Source organism: Schistocerca gregaria, chromosome 5, assembly GCF_023897955.1.
Source record: "Schistocerca gregaria isolate iqSchGreg1 chromosome 5, iqSchGreg1.2, whole genome shotgun sequence".
Taxonomy (NCBI): domain Eukaryota; kingdom Metazoa; phylum Arthropoda; class Insecta; order Orthoptera; family Acrididae; genus Schistocerca; species Schistocerca gregaria.
In genome coordinates, this window is record NC_064924.1 from 95841260 (window position 1) to 95859572 (window position 18313).

General features: G+C 41.1%; 1 protein-coding gene across 1 annotated transcript in view; it reads left to right on the forward strand.

Annotated features, from left to right (window-relative positions):
• Positions 1 to 18313, forward strand: part of LOC126273242 (methyl farnesoate epoxidase-like) — a 179217-nt gene that overhangs the window by 144089 nt on the left and 16815 nt on the right. The window contains exons 5-7 of the mRNA XM_049976787.1: positions 5502 to 5747; positions 13340 to 13445; positions 13696 to 13904. Of these exons, the coding sequence (XP_049832744.1) occupies positions 5502 to 5747; positions 13340 to 13445; positions 13696 to 13904 (561 nt within the window). The remainder of the gene's footprint in view (positions 1 to 5501; positions 5748 to 13339; positions 13446 to 13695; positions 13905 to 18313) is intronic.

Here is an 18313-nt window from a genome sequence, read left to right on the forward strand (position 1 = left end):
TTATTTGTTGTGCTGTGACAAATTGAAGGTGCTCTGCCACCAACAGTTCTTTCTCGTGTGCATTATCGTACAAGGACAGTAGGGAATGTTTATGTCACAGCGAGCACGAGTGGGAAAATAGGCGTAAGAGAACTACAACTATGATGTGAGTACTGCTTTTGGCCAATAGCTGGTCAAAATAACGTGCTTTTACTTGATTGCTGAAACTCATACTCCTTTAGAGCAAACTACCCTTCTTGTAAAGTGTTTGACATTGCAATTCGTATAAACTAGAACCACTGGTCAAACTCAGCCTCTGGGTGTTTGTTTTCTCCATACCTATACAACATATTATCACACTGCATTAAAAGTTCTCGGTTTACTTGCCGCGTCAAATTTGGATAACATCCCGAGCTTTCTTGACTACCTCCGTCATCCTCGTCAGGGGTAAAACTGACTGTCGTGGACCTTTTATTTTTCTTTATTGATTTTCAATTCCCCACGAAGGGGGGCGGGCTGGCAGCAGCTTAGTACGCTGCTCTACAGCCTACAGACTTTTTGGTAAGAAAAGGAAGAAGAAAGAAACAAGGGAATACAGGCGATAAAATGATGACTTACAGTGTAAAACGGCGTAAAAATGAGGAAAATTAAAACAGAAAGCAAAAGGGGTTGGCAATGTCGATAAAATACACTGGAATCGGACAAGTAACATAGTAGACACACAATTAAAAAACAGGGCGACAGTCTGGTTTCTGTTCGCAAGAGATAAAAAAAATCACCTAGCGACAGTATGATGGCTGCTCGCTACACGTCCCTAAAGACACACCACGGAACACTCACTGAAAAACACACTGTAAAACACTGCACGAAAATGGTGGCACAAATATGACACTCCCGAGCAAAAGGCAGATGGGGGGCGGGACCTGGAGGAGGGGAAAAAAACAAGGAGGGAGGAGAGGAGAGGAGAAAACGAAAGGGGAGGAACCAAGGAGGGAGAGGACTCATAAGGGGGGGCAGGGCAGACGCGAGAGGGAATAAGAAGAGGCAGAGGAGGGAAATGCAAAAGGACTCGGGGGAGAGAAGGGGGCAGCGAGAGGGGAGGTGGGGAAAAAAGAGGAAGGAAGGGGGGAGAGGGAGCCCAGGGAAGGGACAGAGGAAAGGAGGGGGAGTGAGGATCAGAGTTGATAGAAGGGATAAATGGAGGAAGAGAGGGCATCATGCGGGAGGCGGAGTTGACGAAAGCCATCTTGGGAAAGGAGATGTAGGGTGTAGAGATGGAGGGTAGGGGGGATACAACAGTGAAGACGTGGTAGGGGGCGGGGATGGGAGAGGAGAGGAGCAACCAGGGAGTGAGGGGGTTCAAGGCGGCAGGAGGTGTAGAGGATGCGGATATGTTAGAGGAATAGGAGCAGATGGGGGAAAGGGATGAGATCATAGAGGATCCGCGTGGGGGATGGGAGGCGTATACGGAAGGCGAGGTGGAGTCCTTGATGCTCAAGGATCTGGAGGGACTTATAGAATTTGGGGGGGGGGGCAGATATCCATGCAGGACTGGCATAGCAGAGGATGGGACGGATTAAGGATTTGTAGGTGTGGAGGATGTCGTGGACCAGTGAGGCTTCCGCTTTTATAAGCAGTAGACGGCTTCTCATTGGCTGGATGACATCACAGTGAAGACGGCGCGTACTGAGGTGGCGACCTCTATATCCATAGATTTTCTTGGCGTGCTTTATCCAGCGTTGCTTGCAGCACCAACCATCGCAACAGGCGGAGAACTGCGAGGAATGTAAGAAGTCTCCCTCTGCGCTCTTTCTTTATCAATTGCGCACTTCCATGCATTGCTGAGTGCATAACTGGAGTCTCTGTTGAAATTATTTTCACAGAGTCTAATTTCAACTGCTTCCCTGATGACAGTGTCCCAATAGTTTGAAGCGTGGGCAAGTAGTCTTGTTCATTGAATAAAATCTTATGTTTATTTAACAAACTGTGCTCAGCCGCCGATAGATACCTGTTTTTCAGGTGACGCTAATGTTCCACACAGCTATCGGCAACAGTTCTTATAGACTGGCCCACATAATTTTTGCCATCCTCGCAAGGAGTGCTGTAAATTCCCAGCACTCTCAGGCCAAGCTTTTCATTCACGAGTCGCAACATCTCCTTAATCTTCCTGGGTGGCCAGAAGACTGGTCTGAAAAACAGGTATCTAGAAAAATCATCGGTGGCTGAGCACAGTTTGTTAAAAAACATAATATTTTATTCGATGAAGCAAGACTACTTGCTCACGCTTCAAACTATTGGAACACTGTCAACAGGGAAGCATTTGAAATTAGACTCTGTGAAAATAATTTCAACAGAGACTCCAGTTATGAACTCAGCAATGCATGGAAGTGCGCAATTGATAAAGAAAGAACGCAGAGGGAGACTTCTCACATTCCTCGCAGTTCTCCGCCTGTTGCGATGGATGGCGCTGCAAGCAACGCTAGATAAAGCGCGCCAAGAAAATCTATGGATATAGAGGCCGCCACCTCAGTACACGCCGTCTTCACTGTGACGTCACCCAGCCGTCTACTGCTTATAAAAGCGGAAGCCTCACTGGCCCACAACCTCCCGGCCACGACTGCATTACTTACCGCCACCTCAAACACTGCCCTCCCTCCCTCCTTCCTTTCAATCCTTGCCACCGTCTACGATGTCATCCTTGCCACTGGCTTCTATCCCGACCTGTGGAAAACCTCCCGTATCCTGACGTTCTCCAAACCCAACAAGCCTCCATCTGATGCCTCTTCCTATCATCCTATCTATCTCACATCGGTGTTCAGCAAGCTCTTACAATCCATCCTTTCCCGGCGCATCCATCACCACCTCCGCCAAAACCACCTCTTCCCCAACACCCAATGTGGCTTTCGACCTTCCTTCTCTGCTGATGACCAACTCCTCCACCTCACTCAACTCCTCTTCCTCCAGCTTGACTCCCGTCGATCTGCCATTTTTGTCTCCCTTTACCTCGAAAAGGCCTACGACCATGTCTGGCATTCCGGTCTCCTGTTTAAGCTCCAAACCTACGCCCTTCCTATCAATTACATCTGTCTGATGGCCTCCTTCCTCTCCCACCGCCCCTCCTATGTTACCATCCATAATGCCAATTCCCACACCTTCTATCCCTCTGTAGGTGTGCCCCAGGGCTCTGTCCTCTCACCTCTCCTCTACCTCCTGTACACGGCAGATATGCCCCAACCCCCCCCCCCCCCCCTCCTCCAGTACACCTCTTGTAATATGCTGATGACACCGCATTCCTTGCCCTAGTTCCTACCCTCCAACAGTCCCAACGCCTTCCCCAGAATCACCTTGACCTTTTTGCTGCATGGTGTAACCGGTGACTTCGGAAAATTAATCCTTACAAGACCCAGGCAATCATCGTAGGTCATACCACTCACTCCTTCCGGCTCCTGGATATCTCCCTTACTGTCTGCGCCCATCCTGTCCGCCTCACCCCCACCCTCACCTACCTTGGCCTCACCAATGACTGTCACTTCACCTGGATCCCTCATCTCCGTTCCATCCAATCCAAAGCCCACAACTGTCTCCGACTCCTCAAACTCCTCTCTGGCTGGACATGGGGGTTGCACCCCTCTACCATCCTCCACACCTACGAATCCTTAATCCATCCCATCCTCTGCTATTCCAGACCTGCCTGGAATCCGCCCCCCCCCCCCAAATTCTATAAGTCCCTCCAGATCCTTGAGCACCATGCACTCCGCCTTGCCTTCCATATGCGCCTCCTGTCCCCCACTCGGATCCTCTATGATCTCATTCCTTTCCCCCATCTGCTCCTATTCCTCGAACATATCCGCATGCTCTACATCTCCCGCCGCCTTGAACCCCCCACTCCCTGGTTGCTCCTCTCCTCTCCCATCCCCGCCCCCTGCCACATCTTCACTGTTGTATCCCCCCTATCCTCCATCTCTACACCCTAAAACTCCTTTCCCAAGGTGGCTTTCATCAACTCCCCCTCCCGGATGTTGCCCTCTCTCCCTCCATTTATCCCCCCTATCAACACTGATCTTTAACCCCTCCTTTCCTCCGTCCTTTCCCTGGGCTCCCTCTTCCTCCCCCCTTCCACCCTGTGTTTTCTCCCTGCCTAACCTCTCCCTATCTCCCTTCTCACCCCCCCCCTCGAGTCCTTTTGTATTCCCCTCCTCTGCCTTCCCCACTCCCTGGCACGTCTGCTCGGCGCCCCCCCCCCCCACCCCTCTTATGGATCCTCATCCTCCATTGGCTCCTTTCCCCCCTCCTCCCTTCACTTTGCCTCTCCTTCCCCCCTTTTTTCCCCGTCATCTGTCCAGTCATCTGTCCAGTTTCTCCCCACCTGCTCTCGGCTGTGGTATGTCATATTTGTGCCAACTTTTTAGTGCAGTGTTTAAGTGAATGTTCAGTGTTGTGCGTCTTTCCACTATGTTGTGAACAGAAATCATGCTGTCGCTGGGTGTGCATTTTATATCTCTTGCAAACAGAAACCAGACTGTCGCCGTGTTTTTTAATTGTCTGTCTCTTATTTTTCTGCTTCCTGTGTATTTTATTCTCATCATCAACCCTATGTTGTATGTTTTAAGTTCCAGAATTTACTGCCATTTCACCTTTAAGTCACCTATTTTATCGCCAACTGTTCTTTTTTATTATCTTCATCTTTTTAAAACAAACTCTGTAGGCTGTAGAGCGGCGTAATAAGCTGCTGCCAGCCCGCCCCCTTCAGGGGGAATCGAAACTCAATAAAGGAAAAAAAAATGGCCCACAACAGTCAGTTTCACCCCTGACGAAGACGACGGAGGTAGTCATCGAAAGCTTGGGATGTTATCCAAATTTGACGCTGAAAGTAAACCGAGAACTTTTTGTGCAAGGACTCTGTCGCGAAAGACTTCGTAATCATATTATCACACTATCTGCAGCTACACCTTATAGGATAGCCAGTTTTACGGTAAGCTCCTCGTCAGATTATATCTCATTCGGTTGCATTCCATTACATTCCATTAGTTCTCATCAGCCAGTTACACCAATATGATTATATATGAATTCTTTAAGAGTAGATACCTGTACAGTTCGTAAATCTCAGGGAATTCGACCACAATCTTGATGGCACGGATCTTCGTGATCACTGCAGCATGCCATTTTTCATTCGATGTTCATGGTGCAAGTTAATGGTTTGTTTTGAAGATTTCCTGAATGCCAACAATGTCCATTTTGTGAAGTGTAATACATACATCCCATAGAAGGTTGATCCCTGCACCACCTGGACTCTCATTTTCTGTCGACCTGTTGCACATGTTGAGTTATCAGCAGCTAATATTTTCCTGTCATGACTGTTGACACAACATTTTCAAATGAGCCGTACTGAAGATTGAACTTGCGACCTCGCGCTCAAATGGTTCCTTCTTAGGAGAACCAAGGGGACAACTGCTGTTTTCAAGGATTTTCACTGTCTCTAGCGAACAATGTCTGCGCTTTGGTGACTCTCTTGAACTTTTCAGGTTACTGAACTCTTCGGTATCCACATGGTGAACGTGCTGTGGGCCGTGGCGGCTGGATCGCGCTTCGAGAGGCACGACGCGCGCCTGAAGAAGCTGCTGGAAGGCGTGAACGAAACGTTCCGGTCCGGGAATCCGACGGGCAGCATGCTGAGGCGGCTGCTGCCTTTCCTCACAAAGCTGGCGCCCGGCCTCACCGGCTACAGCAGGGAGGTCGAGACCAGGACGGAGCTACAGGACTTCATCCGGGTGAGCGGCTGCACTCGCGACAAATCACTCTTTGAGCTTATTTGTACGTGGATGACTCGAGCAACCAAAAACGTCTGAAAAGACAACATTTCCGCTACCGACCGTACCTACTTCTTATTTCGCACGATTGGCCAGTTTCATATACAGGTATTATTTCATTTTCCAGCGGTAGTAGGCATGCATCAGGACGAGCTACATACCAGCATACGGCGAGCAAATATACACTGTTTGATCAAAAAGTATCCGAACATCTATTAGTGATCGTTAATATGGCAGTGTGTGTACGCCCCACGTTAACCAGTAAATTCGAGAAAAACTCGGGAATTTTTTCGTCCTGGAAAAACTTGGAAATTTTCTAGAATTTCGGGGATTTTTCATTGTTTTACTTTCCAATAAAATTTTTGTAATTTTGGCTGGTAAGAACTGATACTCTGTCAAAGAAATATACTTTAGCCCGCTATTGCAGAGTAACACTGCAGTAATGAAAGATAAACGAGAGAGTAACAGCAAAATAAAACTTTAGTGGCAAAGAAAATGTGTCATTTTGTCGAAGGCTTTAGGACGAAGACTATGGAATACTTCGTTACCGCAAACTCCTTTTGATGAGCGTGACGTCACAACTGCCCAGATTTCTAACAGCTCGCTATAAAACATTGCGAATGGTGGTTTAAATGGTGCTTCTCAGAAATGTCAGAAATATTCAGCTGCTGCATTTTAAGCTGTGCTGTTAGGATCCTGCCTGACCACACCCCCGGTAAAAACAGCAAAAAAATTTTGACGACCGATATCATATGTGAAACTTTATCTTTTCTTGCAGCTATACTGTTAGTATATTAATTTCAACCATTAACTTTTCCTATTTATGTGTTTTTACTGCTTGACAGTGATATTGCTAGTAGTTCACTGCATCACGTGCCCTGTGCTGCTATAATTTGTAGTGATATCATGTGACATGAGCTATGACTGACTGACAGAAGCCCGTCACGCGTTGTAATCTCGATTACGGAACAGTGCTTCGAAAGGTACCGTGCTGTATTTAGTGGTATTTGTATTTATACTTTCGCAGCACGAAAATATGCAGTGTACATGTTGCTGCTTATCAAATATGTTTCCAAAACGCATTGTTTTTTGCCGGTTTCGTTTCCTAAATTGCCAGGAAGTTCTACTCCGGTGTATAAAACCCCAGTGTATTTTCACCAGGGGTATAGTGTATTTTTAATCAGGAAATCTGGGAAAAACAGGTTTTTTTTCTTGTGTGCATAACATTTTCGACAGATTGAATTATGCTGGAGATACTATCTGAGGAATGGCATCGCATTCTTCCTCAAGCACTGAAACCAGAGGATATAGTGATATAGGGCATGGGTTTGAACTGAAGTCGAAGCTCCAATTCATCCAAAAAGTGTTCCATTGGCTTTGGGTCAGGACTGGGCAGGCCAGTCCATTTCAGAAATCGTGTTGTCCATAAACCACTGGCCCACACATGCTCTTTATCAGAGGGTGCATTGTTGTATTGATATAATCAATCATCGTCTACAAACTGTTCCATTGCTGTACACAGTATCAGACACTGTAAAATGTGTTCATATCTTTGCGCACTTACGGTTTTCTTAAGTACAATGGGGGGATGATATCCTAACCATTAGAAATGACCCATACCGCAACACATTCTCAACTGTACTTCACTACACCACTACACATGATGGCAGGTAACATTCTCCAGGTATTCGTCATACTCAAACCCTACCAGACTGCCATTGGGTATAATGTTACTCACTACCCCAGATTCCTCATTTGCAGTCATCCGTTGTCCAACAGCTTGGCTGTTTAACTCAATTGTCACTTAACACTAACTACAGAAATTTGTGTCTTATGGGGACTGGTTGATCACTGTACCCCAATCTTTTTAACTCTTTATGCACTGTATATCTGCTATGTGAGCTGCTGGAAACACTTTGGAATTCACAAGTGATTTCTTCCCCTAATTTCATGTGACTCTGTTATGACCACGCTTCGCAATTCTTGACGGTCACTGTCCTTAGTACACCAGATCTACCTGGTCTCGGTGTAGCTGTGGTTGTTCCTACACATTTCCTCTTGACAGTCACATCAGCAGCAGTCAGTGTGGCAGCTTTGAATGGTTGCAATGTTCTTGACGTATTTGTTACTCAGGTGACATTCCAAACCAGTCCATGTTCAAAGTCACTGAGTCGCCTGACTTACCTGTTCTGCTGTTACCGCTTCGCTTCTGAGAACATAGTACTCCACACCTCCTTTTGTACTAATGGGTCCGCCTTTCTTGACATTTAGTGGTCAGGTCCACATTTCATAGGGATGTTCAGATATTTGTGATTGGATAGTGTAAAACTTATAACAAACAGTCTATTTTACACACGTCACCTACTGGTCGAAAATGACATAACAGTGGGAAGCAGACAATATTTACAATCGTCGACAGAAATTTTGTCATTTCAGAAATTTTCTATGTCTGTGGCACTGCCTGATGGAAAGTAATCTACCAGAAAGGCTTTTCCTAGTTTCAAATTCAGTTTCCCAGAAGATCTATGCACCTCCTTCTCTATTTGCAACTTGACAGTTAACTGACTTAGTAAGTTTCTCTCTTGCAGGTTGGAATTAACACAACTGTGTTTTATTACAAAAAACATGTCGCTCCATTTAACTTGATGTTGCAGTCGAGTTCATTATCAAAACTTGTCAACCTTTTACTGTGAAGTTGCTCCTTTACCTAGCTATGGTATCTCTTCTTTGTGCGTGTGAACAACTGAATTAAAATGATCCATTATCTCAATGGCTCACAAAACAAAATCTCCCTCCTCGTGCTAATCAGGAGAAGTTAATTTTGCATGATAGTAATAAAAGACAAGTCTACTAATCATTCCATTTATTATGTTACTAAGACCCTCCACTGGTTTCACATAGTTAACAGACTGGTATGCAAAACTTAAGGATGAAAGTAGCTTTTTCATGATGCGTCACTACCAAGTAAGGTAGTTCAATGAAATTTTGACTGTACATAGAAAGGACTGCCACAGTATTGTAACCAAAAGAAATTCACAAATAGAAATGTCTCTTTTATTCAAAGACTATAATGACACTTAAGTCACTGTGATTTATGATGGTCTCCTGGACATTGCAAAAGGCAGGACATTGTTCCTTATGTCATGTGTGATCAGCACAGACATCAATGTGTACTCTGCAATATACTCCCACATTAGGCACAGGGTTGTCAAGGAACTCTTATTATTGGGTGTTACATTTCTTCACCAGCACAGTTGACAACAGGTGGATGGTCATTGGTGCACATGGTTGTGTTGCAGTGCACCCTGCACCCTGCATGTTCTCGATGGGATTCAAATAGGGGGAGAGGCAGGACTGCCCGTTTGCTGAATATCTTCTTGTTCCATGAGCTCCTCCACCAGCACTGTTCAATGCAATCAGACACTGTCATCCATAAAACGAATCGGGGTGTGCACCCCTGAAAAGACCCGTATTACGAATTACAGTGTCACAATAACGTAAACTGCTCAGTGTTCCATGTTCAAAGGTTTGGATGTCAGTATGCCCATGCAATATTATGCCTCCACAAACCGTACACCTGGAGAACCAAAACTATTATGTTCCTTTTTGCCTTACGTGTTGCCATCTCTCTCCACATGAGAGTATTCCTGGAATTACTGCTCAATATGTATCCACTCTCATTCGAGGCAACCATGCAGTCCCGTCCCTCATCCATCCAGTCCCTATACTTTTGGTGCCATTGCAAATCTTTGAACATGGTACACTCACTGGAGAACATTACTGTGACACTGTGTGCATCTTTTTTAGGTGAATTCTGCGTGACTTCATTTTTATGGATGATAATTTGCAATTGGATTGAACAGTGCAAGAGTAGGAGCCCTTGGAATGAGAGAATACTCAGCAAGTGGAGTGGCCTGCCTTTTTCTCCGACTTAAATCCCACCGAGAACATGTGAAATGCGTTCTGTAGAAGTAGTGCAACATGCCCTAATGCACCAATGACCATCTAGCAGCTGTCAACTGCACTGGTGGATATGTGGAATGCCCTACCACAAGAACTCCTTAACAACCTTGTGGCCAGCATGGGAACACACTGCAGAGCATGCATTGCCATCCATGATGGTCTCATACACTATTAACACCATGTCCTTATATAATGTCCAGGGGACCATTATAAATTGCGGTGACTTCAGTGCCAGTATTGACTTTGATTAAAAGTGTCATTTCCATTTATATCGCTGAGTATTTTTTTCAGTTACCTTCTGTACATTAATTATTTGTACATATGGTCCACATTTCATCTAACCGTCTTATGTGGCTATGTCATATCATGCAAGAGTTACCCCTGCCCCGCCGTGTCTGTAATTGAAATAGTGTTAAACTGATAAAATAAAGTTCAGGTATCAGTTCTGTCAGAAATTTCCAGACATAGAATTGGTTAAAGTTAATTGCAGGACATGGAACCTAAAACAGATTTTGCCAACACTGAATTTCAGTAGTGAAAACAATAATAATCTTTCTGTTTGCTGCCACAGTTGATGTTCTTGTTGTAGCTCATTGTCCTAAAAGATAAACTGGATATCTCCCAGAGAGGCTTTCTGGGTCTTGCAAATGTTTAATGACCATATCTTGCTCTTCCTCTTACTGTCAGTATTGTGGCGTATCTCCTTCATTCAGTAATTTCACTGAGCATTAGCTGAGTTCTTAACGTGACACATTTCAGGTATAAAATTAACTTATTTAAAATGAAACTCTAGATAAAAGTACTCTGCTATATATTCTTCACTTTTAAAAAACCATGAAACACTTTATCACTTCATGAAACATAAACAATACATCCCACAATAAAACACTACAGGTGAGTTACAATTTTACTTCTCTCCATCACATCTCATGAGCCTCTGCCACTACCAATCACCACAGCCTAAGTGTATGATTCTTAATGATGGATAATATTTATGTAGAATAAATGCATCAGGATATAATTACATTTTCTTAAGTTTGAATATAAGATAGTTCCTTTGGAAGATTTTCAGAATAGAAGATAGTAAGTAACATGACATAAAACACATTGGTCTCCAGACATGGGTATTAATAATTAATCTTACATAGAAAAAATATGCATTTGCAAACATTACAAAATATAACAGAAGTAGATGATGTATGATTGATTGTGGCTGTATCAGCAGTAACACAACTCCAGGATCACACAGGTGTAGTCTCATTATAGGCCAGACACCTTGTCTGGTGTAGCAGTGGTAATATGTGTACACAAACATTCTTAGTAAATCAGTCTATCTGTTGCTGAAAACCATGTCAATAACCCTACAATAGTTCCTGAAAATACCCTTCATATACAGACAGGAAAATACATCAGGGTACTTAGATTTATAATATTTCTAAACTTACAAATTGATACCAAACATTTCATTTTCTCATTCTTTTTTGTTTGCTATAAGAATTTAATACTTAATTACTACTAATTGCTACTGAAATGACTTCTGTAACAAATTACACACAGATCACACTATCAAGCATGCAGGAATGTGCACATTTTTTTGAGGAACATTATTCGAATGTGCCTTTCAATTAGGGTTACTGTATGTCTGGAATTAGGCTGGACAGTTGTGATTTTTTAGCTCTGTCAAGTAAAGTCAAATTGCCAAAATGTACGAGAATTTTATGACTGGTGAGGACCTTTTTTTTTCTTTTTCTTTTAGACCTATAAGCTCGACATCACATTTTTAAACATTCTCTTATGACTGTACCTCTCTCAGCTGACCTCAGGGTAAGCACTGATACAGACAGGTAGGCATGGCTGCCAGTTCTACTACAGCTTTTCACTTTCAGGGTGAGGTCACTGGGGATGGGTTCAAATTTTTAAAACCATCTGTACAGTGATGTAGGTTAGGCTCAGGTGTCTAATTCCACCCTTAACGTGATGATTAAAATGATGTAACAGAAGGTTAAAAATTGAAAGTTGCATTTAAATCATTTAATTGAATTAAATAGTGATCAAAATCATTTAGATAAAGATTTTAAAAAAAGTTCAACACCTGATGAGATTCTGTTGAGAAAACAACACATGCCATTTTAAAATGAAACCTTTGTCCAAGACCATAAAAATACTGAAAATACATCAACACCATACAACAAACATCACTGCTGAACTGAATCAAAGAAGTTCGATTACAGACTCTGCAGTAGTCACGTGAACTTCTGTTACATTATTGGTCACATGAGTGACAGTTGTCAGCCACCATTGTTTTCAATGTTTTAAAAATGTAAGATTCTACTAATAATTACTGAGCGCCACAGGAGATACATTATGTGTATTGTAATGTCCACACATTATCTATTTTAATGAAAACAAACAAAAATAAACTTATACTGCAGTAAAAATGAATAATGAGTGTCGTTTGTGTACTGCAGTACTTGTATGTAAGCATCACTAATACAATAGTTAAACCAGTATTTCCAAAATTACTTCCTGACACATGTATAACTCAGTCTGCACTGTCCAAACAATTGATGCAAAGTGCCTTCAAATGATCAGGGCAGGTCTGCCTATCACACCTACATCACTTTCTTGTTAATTTGTCTCGATATCTAACTCACTCATAACATCTTCCTCTTTTTCCCTTTATTTCCTCTTGCAGCCTGTTTACACTCTTTTCCACTCCAAGCAATGATAGTTCATGCCTCCTGATCTGCCTAGACACCAGTTGTCCTTAACCTTTCTATTTAGGGTCTTGTAAGTTCCCAAGCAAGATTGGTTAGGACAGTAGTGCTCTTCCGTGCTTGATCTTCATTTTTATTGAATTTATAAATATAAATTGCATTTATTGCAGCTAAGTTTAGTGGCTTGTAGAACACTATTGTAGCACAGTGCCTTGTATTTTGAGCCACATCATTTTTATTTATTTATTTATTTATTTATTGAGACAGATTGTCAGCAAAATCCACACCAACTTTCATCATGTTGTAAAATGGTACAATCTCAGGCTTTTTCATGTGCCCTGTACCACTATCAATAAATTTGTCATGGTGCATTGTAGAAATTACAAGGACAGCTTTATTCTTCTTGTGACAGTACAACAGCAAGGGTATTGTGTGAAGCAATGTGAAGCATATTATACAATATGAAGTATAAACCCAATAATATAGACATTAAACACTGAATAATAAATAAATTATTTGTCAGAATAGAAATGAAAATGGCAACACCAATAGTGATGTGGTTGAAAATTGTCAGTCAGAGCACACAATGTGGATAAACTTATTTTTATACTCCCTAACCATAGACACATTCAAACAAAGATGATGAAATATTGACCTTTAAAGGGGACTGAACCCCCCCCCCCCCTTTCTCCAAAGCTAAACAAATGCATATCTGTGGACAACTCGTATGGGCAACAACATAACTAAAAGGAAATTGCTGGCTGACATATGTCACCCGTGTGACTATTCGAGGGTTAAACATCATAAAGAGAGAAAATAACGATGTACTTTACCTTATCATTACAACTCCACTGATGTCTTGTGTGTGAACAGGAAGCAGTGCACCAGCACAGGGAGACTCTAGATGTGGACAATCCACGAGATTTCATTGACGTTTACCTGCGGGAGATGGATGCGTCCAAGGACCCTACATTCACAGGTTAGTGAATCTTGTGTGAAAAGCACTAAACTTCATGCCTGTAAAGTCATTATCATTTTTACCATACAAACATGCTAAACAGTATTGTGCACACTTTTAAGCTGAAAAAAATATTCTTGGCTGTTCTTCTCTCTCTTGCTCTAATGCTATTCATATGAGTACCAGACAAAACTGTGGCATTTTTAATAGATGCGACAGCAATCCAATGCACATCGTGCCAAAGTTATTTCTTCTCTCTTTTTTTTTTCAGAGGATGGACTTGTGGCCACTGTATTCGATCTATTTGGTGCTGGTGCAGAATCAGTGTCCAACACGTTGGCATTTGCTGTGATGTACCTAGTTCTCCACCCAGACGTGCAGCAGAAACTGCACAAAGAACTGGATCTCGTTGTGGGGCATGCCCGCAGGGTGTCTCTTGAAGACAGACCACAGTATGTTGCATTAAGTATATACAAAGTGGTATTCAAAAGTTCCAAAAGTATTTTAACTAAAATTATTATGTCTCACCTAGATCTTATTCTGCATCAGCTCCATCCCAACATTTCTGCTGCTTCTAAAATAGGATGTTTAGTATCCTCTGCAGTTCCACTTGTAATTCCTTCATTGTATCAAATTTTTTCCCCTTTCACTTTATTTCATCTTTGGGAAAGGAAGAGCTCATAAGCTCATATCTCACATGCAACAGTGGCATAGGTAGGTAGTTTGGCACCCAGCATGGAGTTTGAACTTGTCACCCCACCCTCACTTTGGAAATCTGGCAGCTTGCAAAAATATTCGTAGGTGTGGAATTTCTACTATGATTCCATGTTCAAAAATATCACTATAATTGTGAACTAAACATTTTACAGTTGTTGTAAATTCTGTTTCTGAGGTTTTAATCAGACTGCTGAGGCCAAAGACAGCAAAATAACCTGATATAAGTCACATGGTTTCGCAGTGTATATCAGTTTTCATAGAAACTTGTCAACTCACTTTCTGCACAGATCAATAGAGTGGTACAAGCAGTACCTTAGGTTTAAATTCACAATTTCTTTGTTAACTCCTAAACACATTCCAGGTACCATAGCAGCTTTGTCTTATATTTGTCCTCAGCTCATTGTTCTATCCAAACCATAAGACATTTAAAAAATATTTTTGAGCCTCATGCCACACAATGTTGCAAGTTCTGTTACCCCACTGGAGCTGGTAGCCAGTGCAGATCGCTCCCCACACACCCCTTAGCTGTGCAACTGACACAGAGCTACACCTGCTGAACACAGCTGATGTAGAACAACTTTCTTCTTGTTCTTAGTCAAAATTTCCTTCTGTATGTTGTCATGCATTTTCCTGGTAGAGTACCCAGTCATTTATACACCACTTCTGAGGACATTTTCTCCTTATGTAATTCCTGAAACATCTTAGAACATCACAGTACAACACTTAACTGATTGCCTGATCGGGAGGAAAGAACTCTTTATGAATAATCCAAGTATATATAAAAATGAAACAGATCAACAAGAACTTCAATTACTCTTGACTTGTCAAGCTTTTTTTAACCTAGGTGAAGAAGGATTCTCGAACTACAACAATTGTTGTTTGGTTTCAGGGTTACTGGAACAACCATTGAAAGAAAATTTTGGACCATTATGATGCAGTTGTTTAAGTTCCCTACAGATTTCCACATGATGGTGCTTCTGGTTATCTTGACACAGTCAAGACATAAACTTCTTGTATACAGTTCTTCTGACAGACTATGTTTATAGGTCCATAACTTACTCCCAAGGTGTTGCTGAGATATTGGATGATCTTGAAGAACCAGATCAATCACTTTCTGAACACCTTCTGGTGTGATGCCAAATGGAATAATCATTGGCAGTTGATGTTCACCAATTCCTCAGATGCTTGTTACCAGCTGCAGATCTATGTACAACCTACAGCATTGTCTCCAAAACCTTACTTATACAAATGAAAGTGTTCTACTCCTCTGAGAGGAATTCATTAATACTATAAAAACACTTATTGCTGAGGAACTCCTTCAAGGCAATTTCAAAGCAGCTTCCACTTAAGCTTTTAAATTTTTTTGGAAGTTTGTTATAAAATTTGATCCCCATGTAATAGGGGCTCTTGTCTGCACTTTTTGTATCATTACTTTCCAGGTGATAATCATCGTCCCTCCTAGTATTGTACATGTGCACTTCCCTATTTAGATGATTGCACTGCTTGTATTTTAGCATCAGCTGAACAGTTCTATAAATATATAGTGATGGGAGTGTTAGTAGTTTCTTAATTTTGAAAATTGCTTTACAGGGCTCATTATATCTAAGCTTACATATGATCCTAACTGCCTTTTTTTTAAAAAAAGGATGACTACCCTGTTTACATGCTAGGCAGCAGCACATCGCCATACTTCAATTCCATATGTGAGTTATGGATACACTAAAGCATAGTAGATTATACTCATTTGCTCATATTTAAGAAATTGTGACATTGTCCACATTGCATAAATTTATTTGCTTAGTTTTTGGCATAAGAAATCGATATGATACACCCAAGAGAGATGCTGGACTAACATTACACCAAGGAAGACGGTCTGATCTTTCAATTTTATCTCTGAACCATCATCAGACACAACACTCCATTTCATTTTATCTTGTTTGTGGTGTATTTGAAGTTCCATTAGATTTGTTTTATTGATGTTTAAGTTTAAGTGATTGTTTTTGAAGTAATTCTCCAGTCCAAATAAAAAACCAGAACAATTTTGGGCCAAATCATTCTCATTGGTTCCCCAGTTAACAATGGCTGTGTCATCCGCATAGTTAAGTATCTTGCTGTTGTGTTCTGTGAGCAGATCATTAAAATATAGTATGAACAATAAAGGACCCAGAACTGACCTTTGGGGCACACATACCTTACCATAGCTGGACTTGAGCTGTACTTCTTAATAATGTTGCCCACTTTGTGTGTGGCTTGTGTGACCTGATATCTGTCTTTTAGGTATGACAGTATGAGACTTTTGGCTATTCATGTGATACCATAAGTTTCCAGTTTCTCAAGTAGCAGCTTATGAGATACTTTGTCAAAGTCACGTGATAAATCTAGGAACAAACATGCGACCTTTTCTTTTTCATCTAATTTCATAATATCGTGTGTACTACATCACATATGGCAGATGATATTGAATAGCCTTTCCTAAAACCATGTTCAGTTTCTCATAGCACTTTTTCTTTGACTGGAAAGTTTTCTGACAGTACTAAAATAATCTTTTCTAATACTTTTCTTAGGATTGGAATGAAGCTAATGGGTCAGTAGTTTTCAACTTTCTCAATACTACCTTTTTTGTGCAATGGCTTGACTATTGTATATTTTAATTCAGATGGAAACACACTTTTATTGAAACTTTCATTGAAAAGGTGGACCAGAAAGGTATGAGTGAATGTTTGCATCATTTTATCATAACGGAGGAGATTTCATCCCATCTCATAGAGAATTTGTTTTGAATTTTATTTATGATTCTCTCTACTTCAGTTGTATCTGTTTCATACATTAGCACTGATTTTTGTACCTGGTAAGGAGTTATGTTGTCATCGGTGTCAAAGGTCACACACATGTTACCTGTATTTATAAGGTTGGTATAAAAACCTTGCTGATCATATATGGATCTGAAATATTTACATTGTCAGTCGTTAGTTGGATATTGTTGACAGTAGGCTTTGGTTTTCTGCTGATTCTCTCATTTACACAGTTCCATACTGATCTGCTTATGTTATTTGAGGTAGCAATTTTTTGCTGTATAATTTGCTTTGTGTATATATTCAGTGCTTGTTTATAGGCTTTTTGACATGTTTAGTTGCTGTCTCTAGTTGATGTACCTGGAAACTTTTTATATATTATCCAAGTAACAAACATTTTCTCCTTCAGATGTTTTACTTCTGAAGGAAGTCTTATTCGGTTTTGAGAATATTTCTTTTTGAAAGTAACTGGACATGTTACATTGAAATGGGCAAGGAAAGTGTTGTAAAAGTTACTCCATTTGTCTGCAACATTTTCTGCACAATATGTGTCATTACAATGTCTCAGACTGCAGTGCAGACACCAACTTCTCTAAACATTTTTCATTTATACATCTTATTTCCATCTTCTCATATGTACTTTGTGAATCGTAAATATTCGGTATTTCCATTATTTGGCAAAGATGATCAGAGAGGTGAAGGTTTATTATGTCAACTCTGCAGTTATATAGATTGGTATAAAGTGATCTGTACAGCTAGAGGAGTCTTTAGTTAGTCTTGTTAGCCCATTAACTCTGTCTGACAGATTATAGCTACACAGAATATCATTTACTTTTTCATAATACCTTAAGGAATCTGTATTAAAATCACCAGTTATAACAGTACCTATGTCCTTATACTTATTACATACAATTTCTATAATTTTTTCCATGTTTTGTAAGAAATTGATCACAATACTACTAGGAGATCTGTACAGACCTATAACAATCAGGGGCACTTTATTTACCAACAGCTTTATTGTTGAAATTTCAAATGTCATTTCCACACTAAGTTCTGTGATAAAATCCAGTTTTGTGACATATAGATGGTCTTTACAATATATGGCAACCCCCCACTTTAATGCTCTGTTCAACAGAAATTACTACTCAGAGTATAGTTGTCAAATTTAGTCATTGTAATTAAAGTATCCCTTGTTTATGATTTTACAGACATCCATATACATTTTACTTAAAGCTGCAGAGCCTAGTCTGTTCAAGTGGAAACCATCCCTCCCTAGACATTTATCATATAAAAATTTATTAGGATCAATAAATATTGCTCCAAGTCTGTTGCACTGCTCTCTCACACCACTATTTATTTTGAAAATGTACTTTTCACTTA